Source organism: Stegastes partitus, unplaced genomic scaffold (genome assembly GCF_000690725.1).
Source record: "Stegastes partitus isolate 25-593 unplaced genomic scaffold, Stegastes_partitus-1.0.2 Scaffold646, whole genome shotgun sequence".
Lineage (NCBI taxonomy): Eukaryota > Metazoa > Chordata > Actinopteri > Pomacentridae > Stegastes > Stegastes partitus.
Window position 1 is genome coordinate 195,124 of NW_007578377.1, and position 12,591 is coordinate 207,714.

The 12,591-nt window shown below is 44.7% G+C and overlaps 1 protein-coding gene across 2 annotated transcripts in view; it reads right to left on the reverse strand.

The window, feature by feature from the left end:
* The window catches only part of LOC103363253 (matrix metalloproteinase-16-like), an 80,927-nt gene that overhangs the window by 27,696 nt on the left and 40,640 nt on the right, over positions 1-12,591 (reverse strand). For both annotated transcript variants that reach the window (XM_008289929.1, XM_008289928.1), the window contains one exon: positions 4,636-4,797. In XM_008289929.1, the coding sequence (XP_008288151.1) occupies positions 4,636-4,797 (162 nt within the window). The remainder of the gene's footprint in view (positions 1-4,635; positions 4,798-12,591) is intronic.

Consider the following 12,591-nt stretch of genomic DNA (forward strand, 5'->3'; position numbering starts at 1 on the left):
TAAATTCCATTCACCGACTAAATGAAATCCCCTGAAACGCATCCCAGATTAGCGGCGCCGATGCACTGCGCCGTTATGTAAGCGTGGGGAGAGTCGCAGACATGTAAACAAACATGCTAATGTGTGTACACAGCAGCGGCGTCGTGCTAAACCCGCCACATGAAATATTAAACGGGGGCATTTTGCAGATTTCAGCGTGACAACTGAGCCGGAGATCTTCAGGTGGTCCCACATGCCAGAGCGGCGCTGTGAGGACTGCCTCGGCCAATCAGCTCATTTCGCTGATTGGTGCACTCGAAACCAGAGGACGGGAATCTAATCAGTGGACTCAGCTGGTGGGGCGGCCGACTGCGGTGAGAGTCCACCTTAATGGACCGTAGATGGAAACCAGTAGACGAGCAACAGAAGCATCTGAAGAACCTTTTAGAGTGTCCTTAAAAAACTACACCAACCATAAAATGACATTCATGTATTGCTGATTTGTTTTGCTAAACACACGTGGACGTAGCGCTATAGGTGTTCAACACCTAAAGACTCCCTCGATGACCTGGCCGTGATGTTGTCGGGGTAATTTGTTGTTGCACAGTCATCGAAAGCACTTCATCCACATGTTTTTTGTCCTTTTACCGTAAACCCGGACTATAAGCGGCAACTTTTTTCACACGCTTTGAACACAATGATGCGGCTAATTTATGGATTTTTAAAAGTTTTACGAATTTGCCTCGAGACCAAAGTGACATTGAGAGCGACAACAAAAGACGAAGTGATTCTGAGGATGTTCAATTCCTGAAGACACTGAAGAAGACGACTTTAGTGGTTCTAGTGCAGGAGGAAGATGAAGATAGCGATCAGTGACTTTTCCTGGTAGGCTGCTGGAATTTTATTTCCTTAACCAGCCGTGTTACAGGAACTGTTTGGGAAAAAAGCATCTACGGTACATATTTGTGTACGTAACTGGTATGTGTTTAATTAAAAGTTTAAAACATCTTTCTGTGTAAATATCTCCTGTTACAACGTGGACAAATGCGACCTGTATGTGTACAAAACTAGTTTTCTTTTTAAAGTCAGTGGGTGCGGTAGAGCTTTCTCTCAATATCAGGTTGAAATTTAGAACAATTACTGCTGTGTGATTTGAAAAAAGCTGATTTTGACTTTCCTCCTCAGTTGGCAGCAGCGTCAGTGAAGTCAGCGCTGTCCTACATCAGAGGCTTGTGTAAATAGGAAGTGGGCTGTTCTCTTCAAAAGGGTAGGAAGTCATTCTCTTCAAAGCTCAGCGAGGAAAACACAAAGAATTAAAGGGAGGAAGAAGTAGAGGCTATGTGAGAGCAGCTCCACTTCTATAAGCGTGTTAATGATGTGATTGTCTTTGAATCAGCCGATTTGTTTTGTACAATATTTTTTAGTGTATTCAACAAAATGTGATATCATGGGATGATGCATTTTGGGAAAACATTTAATGCTCGTATCAGCCTGTGGGACGAGTGGATGGTCAGAACAACACAACAGGTGCAGTTTTTCTGTTATTATGTTATATATTCCACAATATGGATGAACAAAGTCAGTTCTGGACAAAATTGTGATGAACAGAAACATGATTTTAGCTTCCGATTGGATGCAAAATTGAATTGATTTTCAACGGAGCTCAAATGTCACATATTAAGTTATAGAGGCTCAAAAATGAATCTGAATTAAACACGTACTCTGAGGGTCTGTCCAGGTAAAACACTTCATGTCTTTATTAAATACATCATTTACTACGAATCAGCTGATTGTGAGGAGGTCAGACGGGGACTTTTTTTCACCTTTGTTGGGTTTTATATGGAATGACTCCATCGTTACTCGCAAGCTGTTACACTTTTTATTATCTTTTAAGGCAATAAATATCTTTATGGGTTTGTAAAAGAAATAAAAATGATCTGAGGAATAAAGGCAGCCAGAAGGCTTCCCTACAGAACCATCACCTACAAAGCGAGGCAATAAATACAAACAGCGGAGCTACACGCCTAAAAACACGGTAACGGCGAATTGATCTGTCAAAACTTTTTCTTGTTATTGCACCTGACTGCAAATTCCTAAATCTAAAACCTCCTTCCTGTTTGGGCTTGTTGTACCCCCTCACCTATCGGCCTACTGAACCTCAACCCCGCCGCCGTGCAGTCCATCTAAATCGTGCCTCTCCTGTCTTTAGCTCCAACACCTAGCATCTCGCTGTTGCCATGAGGAAGAAAAGGAGGCCAATTGCTGCATGGGAAAAAAAAAAAAAAAAGGCCGAGGCTGAGCTGCCATCACTCGTCCTGCCCTTCAACTCTTGGTACAACAGAGAGGGGGAGGAGGGAGAGGAGTAAAACACAAGAGGGATGAGGAGAGATTTGATCGCTTGCCCAGGTCTGTCACTCCCAGAGGGACGTGCCCTGACCATGTAAGCAGATGGCAGGTTCTTTTGTGTGTCTGTTAGTGTGTTAGTGTGTGTGACGAGTCATCTCAGCGGAGTGCGACCGGTTTACAGCGTCGACAGCTGTGAGGGACAATACTGTCACTTACCACCCAGTCGTTTCCTAACTCAGATGTCAGACCGAGGCGGAGATGACAACATTTAAATATTAAGGGCAGCTCTTCCTCACCAGAGCGACCTCGCTGGACTAAAACATTAAACCCCGGTTGTGCCACCCCGATCTACGTATTCGACTCCAAACTCTGCTTACATAAATCCTTTACCATCAAATTGAATTCCACGCTTGCGGCCCAGGAGCCACATCAGCTTTATGAGTAGACAAAGCGCTCTGCAATCAGCGCCTGTCAGCTCGAGATGCGTGTCGGTGAGGAATGCGTGCTGCAGGTGCTCCGATGGTGACGTCTGAGATCTTAAATTTAGGTCATAATCCTACATCTCTGCTTTACGTGTTATCAGAGTGATTTGTTGCTCTAACTGGGCTAAAATAACACCGAAAACACACCGTTCCAGCTACGAGGAACCCGTTCATGACGGCTGACTGCAGGCGTAGCGGCGTTTAAAATGCAAAACACATGTGATTATTTTAACTACGCTGCTATCCAAAAATTGCAGCTTTTTTTCCTGTCGGTGCGTCGTCTGGGTTGCCTCATGTGCTCAGATAAGATACGTCGTTAACAAATGAGTGGAGGGTTCGTGGCGAGCTCAGATAGGTCTGGAACAGCAGCAGGGCACAGAGGAGCGACCGCTGTGGACACTCGTCAGAGATTAGAGCCGGACATGCATCGCTGTAGCAGATAGCGCTTTGTCCCACAAAACATACCAGAACAGTCACAGTAGCCCCAAAGAACAGGCCGAAGGTTTTCAGACACACAGCTGAAAGAAATTCTAAAGCAGACAAACATAATTTGAGTGAATTTGAGTTTGGCTAGTTTGCTGCTTTGAAGTGAATAAACCATCAGAAGGTTCTGGTATGTGCGATAAGATGCAGGACTGTGATAACCAGAGTAGAAGAATCTGGAAACAAAACCGTCGAAATTGTCGAAGACGAAGGAACAAAACTGTGTCAATCTACAAAGAAAAAAGAATTGTTTTCAGTTGTGAGAGTTGTAATTATTTTCTCACGTCAGCTGGTGTTCATCATATTTCACACTGATCACTCGTTACTTAAATATTCCAATCATGAGCATTAACTCATTTTTTAAAAAGTCAAACACCACCTCGACCAAGCTTTAAACGTTTTGGGCAAAACTGGGGAAGTGTTTTTTTTAAAAATTTGCTGTTTTCATAAACTTTTTCTAGTGCGATACTTCAACATAAATGTGCATAAAAACATATTGTGACAGTCGAGCTAGTCAGTGGTTAGCATCGTTGCCTCGCAGCTAGAAGGTCGCCGGTTCGTGTCCCGGTGAGGACACCCGGGATCTTTCTGCGTGGAGTCTCCATGTTCTCCCCGTGCAGCGTGGGTTCTCTCTGGGTTCTCCGGTTTCCTCCCACAGTCCAGAAACATGCTGAGGTTAATTGGTGATTGTAAATTGTCCGTAGGTGTGAATGTGAGTGTGCTTGGTTGTCTGTCTCTAAGTGTAGCCCTGTGATAGACTGGTTACCTGTCCAGGTGAACCTGCCTTCACCCTGAGTTAGCTGGGATAGACTCCGCCCCCCATGACCCTAGTGAGGATTAAGGTGTAGAGATGATGGATGGATGTAGAGCTAGTGGCTAGTCGGCACATGATGTCAGTAATAATATGAATTCATTTTAAAAGAACTATTCTAGTAAGTGGATTTGCTGAAGTAAATTCATGTAAACTTCTTGTGGCGACATCAGTTTAGTTTACTGACTTTTATGGGAGCTGTGGGTCAAAGCGGTCGAAGATATTGTAGCTAAAAAGCGTCGCTGTGTTGGACCGTGTGCTTCTCTGCTGCTCACTGTGGGCAGCAAACAATCAGCTGCTGGTACATGTCTGTGCTGGAACACTGTGTTGACTCATTGTCCTGTTAGCAGGCTGAGTAGCTTGGAGAGCTATTGTGACTGACAATGTTAGCATGTCGCTGGCTTGCTGGCATAATAGCTGTAGTTTGTCACAGTGACATCAGGCTTTCAGAACCAAAAAAAAAATCACAATAACTGGCAGAGAAATATCTCCGCCAACTGTCTGGTGTGTCGATATTCCTGGATGAAGCCTTACCATAAATCTTCTGGATGCCCAGCAGGTCGTCCATGGGCAGTTTGAAGTTGTCCGTGTCCATGTACTGGTAAAACGGAGCCATGATGGCCGTGGGGTCGTTGGAGTGTTCGAGGCCCAGCGCGTGGCCCAGCTCGTGGACCGCTACCAGGAACAAATCGTTACCTAGAAACACAAAGACGAGAGGGAGGGAAGCAGAGACGGCGGTTCTGTCAGTGCTGCTGGCAGTAAATTTGTTTGTAGCATTTTATGTCTCTCACAAGCGAGCGAAGATGAATAAAAATCTTGGTCAGCCTCGGGTTATTTTTTGTCACCTCGCGGCTTGTCAGTTTGCACCTGTTCTGGTTGGCAGCGCCGGAGCGCTTCCTTCAGAATAAAGCCAAGTTCTGCAAGTTTTGAACCGACTGATTTAAACAAACGGCCGCTTTAAGGGGCAAAGTTAGTTCAGGGTTCCTGTCGCACCGATATGCATCCAGACATGTACGGATAAGTGTGTGAGCGGAGATAATCCGCCCTTTGTGTACCTAATGAGTGGATTATGTAGCACTGATGCATGTTACACAGAAACACATGCACACATACAGACAAGGCTGCGCTCTGTAATTAGACTCGAGCCGCGGTAAGCCGATGACTACGCTGCGTTGACCTTTTGACTCAGAAACCCTCCGTGGCCGACAGCCAACCCCCAAACCAATCCCCAAACGTATTGGGTTGAGAAATTCTGGATTTTAAAGCCGCCACCGTCTGCGTCCCGTTTGAATTCCTCAACTTGCGTCACTGGCAAACCAAAACAACAACAGAAAAACCAACCTCCCGTCTGATGTTTCGCCAACGAAACGTCGAGCCCGACCCATAAAGAAGCTCATCACCATACGATTAGGGTCGGACCGCTCTGTCTTCTATTATTTATAACGCTACACAGGCTGTCTGTGGCGAGCTATTAACCTGATTCCAATGAGACGTCTCATGCTTCAATATGTTATTCTTGGACTTCAAAGGGGAGCCTTTCCCTCCCCATCATAAATAAAAAGTTGCGGTCTCTTTTGCATTAAAAACCCAGCGATGTAATGACACTTGATACTGGTGAATTGGACTTGTGCTGGCCAAAAGCAAGAAAACATTTTTTCTAGTTTCAAGGTTGCCCCCTTGATGCCTTCCCCGCTGCCATCTCTCATCAGTTCTACCTTTCTCTCTTTTTCTTATCACGCTGGGACTCGACAGGAATGGAAAAGAGCATCACTTATTCATTGGAATTCCTACTAAAGTGAGGCACTTATCTGCTGCAAATCTGTCACATGAATAACGCATCAGCAGATAGAGACGGTGATTCAGATCACTTCATAGCGAGTACAGTGCGATGCTTGAGAATTTACAGACCAGGCCACCACAGAGAAACGGCTTAATTGAGACCTCGTGAATGATATTTGCCTGAATAAATGTCAGGGAGTCTTTATGGGCCTGATGTAAAGTCCAGCGCCGCACAGGGCTGCGTTAATATCCAGGGTTTGGCCCAAAGAGCTTCATGTTTCAGCCAAAAGCCTCCCAGTGAAAGCAGACGCCTTGTTAAAGTTGGAGAAGTCCAGAAATTGAGGCAAAATTTATGCAAGCTTGTAACATCGAACAAGTGTCTGGAGACGTGGTTTATGGCAAATAAAGAGGAAAGACGGGCGATAAAGAGGACAGAGATACGGCTCGGCGACTCGGGGATCACTCGTGGAGGAAACGGAGTGACGCAGCTCCTCAGATGCCTCCTCGGGCTGCTTCCTGTGATACTCAGAGAGCTCCATTAAACTCCAGGCTCCAAAACAGCATTTCCAAATTAACTGCGCTGCAAACAGCTGGTGCAATTATTGTACACAAGTGTGATGATGATCTGTGATGTAGACTCTGTTCTCAAAATAGACGTTCTGTTGGCAATTTCTAAAAAGGAAAATCCTGATTGCCGTCATTTGTGACTTCTGGATTACATGGAGACTCGCTGACCTGAACATCTTGACATTCACCTCGATTTTTTTTGCTAAAAAGAAATTCTAAAAGCCTGGAAGCATTTTGGTAGTTCGGGTGAAAACAGCACATCGTAATGTTCCCCTATTTAGACAGAAGAAGGTCAGAAACTACCTTTTACAGCGTGTGCGCTCTTACAGCGCTCATCACAGAGCGAGGAACCATCGCTGCAGCAGTTCCGGTACATTACAAACGGGTTTGTGCTTCTCAAACATCGCACAGTATTAGTACACGTTTTGATCCAAAATGGGCCGATGCCATTCAGCTCACAGCAGCAGAAACTTGGGTGAGCGTTAAGGAGTTGATGCATTGGTTGAGAGGAACGGAGCTCCATAAAGCTCAATGGACCGTATCGGACATAATGTCTCATAAAACGCGCCTTTCATCACAATGAGCATATGGCGCATTAATGAGCGGCCATTCAGGAGCTTCCACTGTACTGAGGTGCAGTTTTAGTTTATATATATATCCATAGAAAATGCTCAGCACATCTTTCAGGAACATTAAAGACACAAACCTACATGTGCTTTCTAAAAGTTTGTGGTTTAATGGACCATAGTTGATCCTCAACCTGTACGTGTTTCCATCCAGGTTTTGGCAGCAAACTGCAGATTAGCTGCAGAATTATCCCATGAAAGCGTCAAACACAGTTTTACCGACACTCCTACTCGGAGATCAGTTCCCAACTTAAAAAAAACAAACTTTTATTTTCCATTTTCACCATCCATCCATCATCTCTACACCTTAGTCCTCACCAGGGTCATGGGGGGCTGGAGTCTATCCCAGCTGACTCAGGGTGAAGGCAGGTTCACCTGGACAGGTAACCAGTCTATCACAGGGCTACACTTAGAGACAGACAACCAAGCACACTCACATTCACACCTACGGACTATTTACAATCACCAATTAACCTCAGCATGTTTCTGGACTGTGGGAGGAAGCCAGAGAACCCGGAGAGAACCCACGCTGCACGGGGAGAACATGGAGACTCCACGCAGGAAGATCCCGGGTGTCCTCACCGGGACGCCAACCAGCGATCTTCTAGCTGCGAGGCAATGATGCTAACCACCGAGCCACCGTGCAGCCCCATTTTCCACCAAGTTTTAATGAAATTCAAGCTGGCAGTTTTTGCATAATCATGCTTACAGACGAACAAACAAATAAAAAAGCGATCCGTAGCATCCCTAATAAAAACAGCGTAAAAACACGCATGTAGAAATGGAAAAAAACCCATTTTATTACCACCAAATGCTCTAAAAAGCGGATGCAGCAAACATTTTTGTTACACAATTATCTCCAAGATTGGAAAAAGGTGTGAAATGTAGAATAGATCCGGCCTGATTATCTGCTTCTTTGTGTTCACTGTCTGATCAAACATAAATCAACAAGAGCCAGTAGTTATTCCAGTTAAACGCAGTTCATCGGAGCTGTTCTGATGCTAAAGATGCTCCAGTCACCTCAGCTGCACCAGCGAACTGAAGGACTGTCTCGATGCTTTTCCGTCTCTGTCTCGCTCCATCCCTCGGTCTTGAGTCAGCCTTTCTGCCTCCCGGGTCCATCCGAGGTCGGCGGCGTCACTTTGTTTTCGGTCGCTTATGTAAGTCACGTTGCTGCAGACGGGGATGTCCCCTCGGCCCCGGGGCCACAAACAGAGCCGAGGCGCTTTGTACCGCCTGCCTAATTATCAGCTGGAAGGTACGACACAGGAAACGGCAAAGTGTGGAAAGAGATGGGTACGAGGAAGACGGAGAGAGATGAAAGCCTCAAAGAGCAGTGAAAAGAAAAGGAGCGAGATGAAGGGGAGGAATAAAGAAGTTACGGGACGAACAAACAGATGAGTGGGAGACAAAGAGAACATAAACACAGAGATATAAAAGAAAGATGAGGCGAACCGAGGAGAAAGGACGTTGGGAGTGATACGTGAGGGAAAGTGGGAGAAAACCGGGTGATAAAGAGGAGAGGGGGAAGAACTGAGGCGAGGAAAACGATAAGGCTCCGGACTGTATGTTATCTTGTAAGATGTTCCATCACGGACGACAGAGATGATGAATTATACGGCTGTGACCTCTGACCTTGGCATTTATAGCATCGCCCGCCCGTCCAAATTATAAAACAGGAGGATACAGTTGGAGAAAACACAAATCCCTGCAGGCCTTGTGCTCCGACCCGCTGAGGACGAGAGCGTGTTGTCGGTGAAGCGATCATATGTTGATTCATCACGTGTGCCGTTTGGGCGAGAATTTGGCATGAAAGTAAGTCATCTCCAGCATCTATTTAGAGCATGAAAGCTGCATTTGAAGCAACCAAATTCCAACTTCTGTTAAATTATTTAGCTTTTTTTTTCTATGTTAAGTGGGCAATGATCACAGAGGCAGCCCGCGGCGGCAGCAGTCTTGCTCGGGATAGGTCAAGGTTGCCGCTAATGAGATAGTGTAGCTAAGAGAAATAAAAAAAAAAAAAAGATGGAGTGGAAGAGGGGAGTCACTGGAGATTTATGATCAGATGTACCTTCCTGTGTATCCCCCGGTAAAGCAAACAGGGGTTGTGATTAGAAACCAGTATACCTGCTCTCTCTCTCCATAATTTACCGGCTCGATGCCACGGCGGCCCGTCAGCTGCCGGGGGGAGGCAGGTCCACATGACATGACAACACCGGGTTTAAGATGTAAACACACACAGACGTAGGGTCCTGGTCGCTGCTGTTCAATTGCAGTAATAGCTCAGGATGTCAGCGGACGCCTCCCGGGGCCTGGAACCCTCTCTGACTCTTGGTTCTCCAGCTCCTGCATGTTCATCATCACCCTCTCCAGTCTTTTTTGGTCCAGAGCAGACACACCCCATGTTTTCAAACACACAGCATCCCCCCGTGACATTAACACCACATCAGCATCTTGAACCAGCGGAAGCACTCAAACAAAACAGCAACAACTGTCACTGCTCCTCCCGTGGCGGCGGCGAGGGCGTCCAGCAGAGACGAACAATTCAACTAAACTCCTTCTCTCCTTCTTCGCAAAACAGCTGCTGTTGTTTTTGCCGTCCAAGTGCGAGCGAGCACGAGCGCTCTCCTTGTCCCCCGAGGACCTCGAATGTTCCCCATTGTTCGGCGCCCACAGCTCCCCGAGCGGCTGACGCAGCGCTTTGGGGAACGGTGTCGGAAAAAAACCAGCGCAGTAAACACAAAAAGGTGTTAATTGCGATTTGCAGGAATGTTTTTTGGTGGTTTGGTGGAGCGGCGGGAACACTGGGTGGTTTCTGCAGCGCCACAAGAACCTGGAGCCTCCCTCCGTTTAGAAAAACATTGTGAAGATGTACGAGCATGATTTGTGGTGTGGAGAATCCCATAAGGCCCATAAGCGATGTAAACAAGTGCGGTATGTATATGTATAGCTTTAAGTAAACGCCCAATGAGAAGGAGCTCTAAGAGGAGCTTGTTTTTGATTTAAAACTTTTAAAAGTGAACGATGAATCCACATTTAAGATACTGAATTGAACAGAAAAAGAGTTAAATAAAGTTTTATGTGGAAAATAAAATGAGTTATTAGTCACACTAGAGTAATGCTAAATGTTTTAATGACTGGAGGAGACTTTTAAGTTTCCCCTAAGAATACCTAAATTGGATAATTAACCTGATGTTATTTAACACAAATATTTATTTGTTTATTTGTTGAGCACCAAGTTATGGAGTAGTGAGAGCGCCAAATTACAAAAATAAATCAATAACTGAATAAATAATTAAAAAAAAAAAAAGTAGAAGTAAAAACAAGATTAAACAAAATAAAAAAAATAAATAATGTGGAAATATGAAGCAATATTAATCAAAAATGAATCCATAAAAGAAAAGGCGAATAAAAGTAGAAACATAAAGTCAAATAAATGCAATTTTAAAAAATAATAATTTATTTATTATTTTTGAATTTCTTTTAAATGTATTTATTCATATGTATTTTTTAAAATCATTTTTTAACTTTTTAAAATAATTTTTTAAAAAGATTTTTGGATATTTAAAAAAAAAAATTTTTGCTTTTTTTTGCTTTCAAAGCGACATTAGTTTATTTCATTTAAAGCAACATTTAAAAGGAAATATGTGCAGAAAAATGTGCATTTATTGATTTATCTTTTGTCATTTGGCTCTCTCACTACTCCATTACAAGTATCACATGGTGCAAATTAAGATGTTTTAACTTTTAACGAACCTTTTCATTATCATCTATTTTAGATATCACTAGCTAACTATTTTAATCATTTGTTAACTCAGTACGTTTTACTTGTAAACATACAAACTATTTAACTCATCATTCCAACTGTACATCCATTTCCTTTAACCAACTTTTTCGAATGTTCATCTGTACTTTTAAACCGTTATTTCAACCATTTACAGATATTTTTTAAGCTACTTCAACTGCGACTTGTAGCTCAACTGTTTATCCATTATGTCAAGCGAACTACTTTTGTCAAACATTTAATAATTACTCATTAACACCTAATCAGTCATGATCACGCTTAAGCTGTGTTAGCTCAGGCAGAATCTCTCTAACGCTACAAGAAGAAGAAGGTCACCTGATAGGAGCTAATTAAAACAATTTAAATATCTGAAAAGTGCTCGACCAGCATTGATGGAGGAACTGGCACCAGGTTTTATGAAGTTAAACGCAAAGTAAAGAGCAAACGCTGTCACATCGTCCCTGAAACCGGCCGAGAGATAAACCGGGCCGGGCGGGAAAAGGAAGGAAATCAGCTGTTATCCACTAGCTGGAGCGAAGCACACAACCCCGACACTGGATGTTGTTTGTCCGAGGCGGCACGTCATCAGAAATCAACCTTGACACCGGAGGAGGCTGGAGATATGCGAAGTGAGAAGGAGAAGCAGAGAGTCCGGAGAAGACAGTGAGACGGAGAGTGTGAGTCAATGAGAGCGCTGGCTGTCCAGGAGTGGTGTGCTGCACTGACAAGCTGCCAGATGATCTCAGCCCAGTGGTTCAGTGCCTGGCTCAGAGGGCCCCGGGCACGCACAGCTCTGCTGGCTGTCAAACCCGAGCTGTGTGCCTGATTTGACAGAGTGACCATTGTGAAGAATGCAGCCAATGTACAATGGCTGCATTCTGCTCGCTTCGCCTTCACACTCTCCCCGCTTCCAAAATACCCTCACAGGACACAACAGAAGCTCACAGCGTGCCAGTCGGTGCATTTCACCAAATTAACTTACAGTAGCACGAGTATAAACGCCGAGCTTTTTAGATGTCGGGTAGCAGAGCTGGAAAATATCACTGCTTCCTGGTGTTGTGGGCACTGATGAAATGTAGATGTGCCACCTACCACTGATAATCAGTCGCTCAGTATATTACGCAAGCTGCCTTTTAGCGGCCAGCGTGGCCACAAGACAATCTGGATAATGATCATACACGATGCTGAACCAGCGTGTGACGGGAGCAGAACAGTCATATAGTCAACATACAGGCTCAGTAGCGTTACAACAATGTCATCACAAGAGCAGCGTTCCCTCAAATTCATCCACCTCTTTCATATTTGAAAAACATCACAGAGACCAGTGGAAACTTCAAATAGCCTCAGTGTCAGTGCGGTTATCCCCGGCGTTAATCAAAGCCCCAGCCCTGCAGTATTACAGCAGCAGCCACTGAGTTACACTATCCTACAGAGGAACACAGTCCATCCCTCGCCTCCCTCGCCTCCTCTTACATTCCCTTTCTCCTCGTCCTCCCTCTCTGCTCCTCTCGCTCGAGGCTGTTGACACTGGTTGAGCAACACTTGTGCCGTCGAATCTATTACACTTAATTCTCACAAGCTTGTAAGAGAACAAAAAAAAAAACCCCGACTGATGAGAGCAACATATGTACACTGGAGTAATTATTTATTTACAGAGACGGCTACAGACTGAAATTCGGTGCGTGGAACGTTGCCAGGGATCCAAATATTGGCCGTTCCCGTGGACTCGAGGTA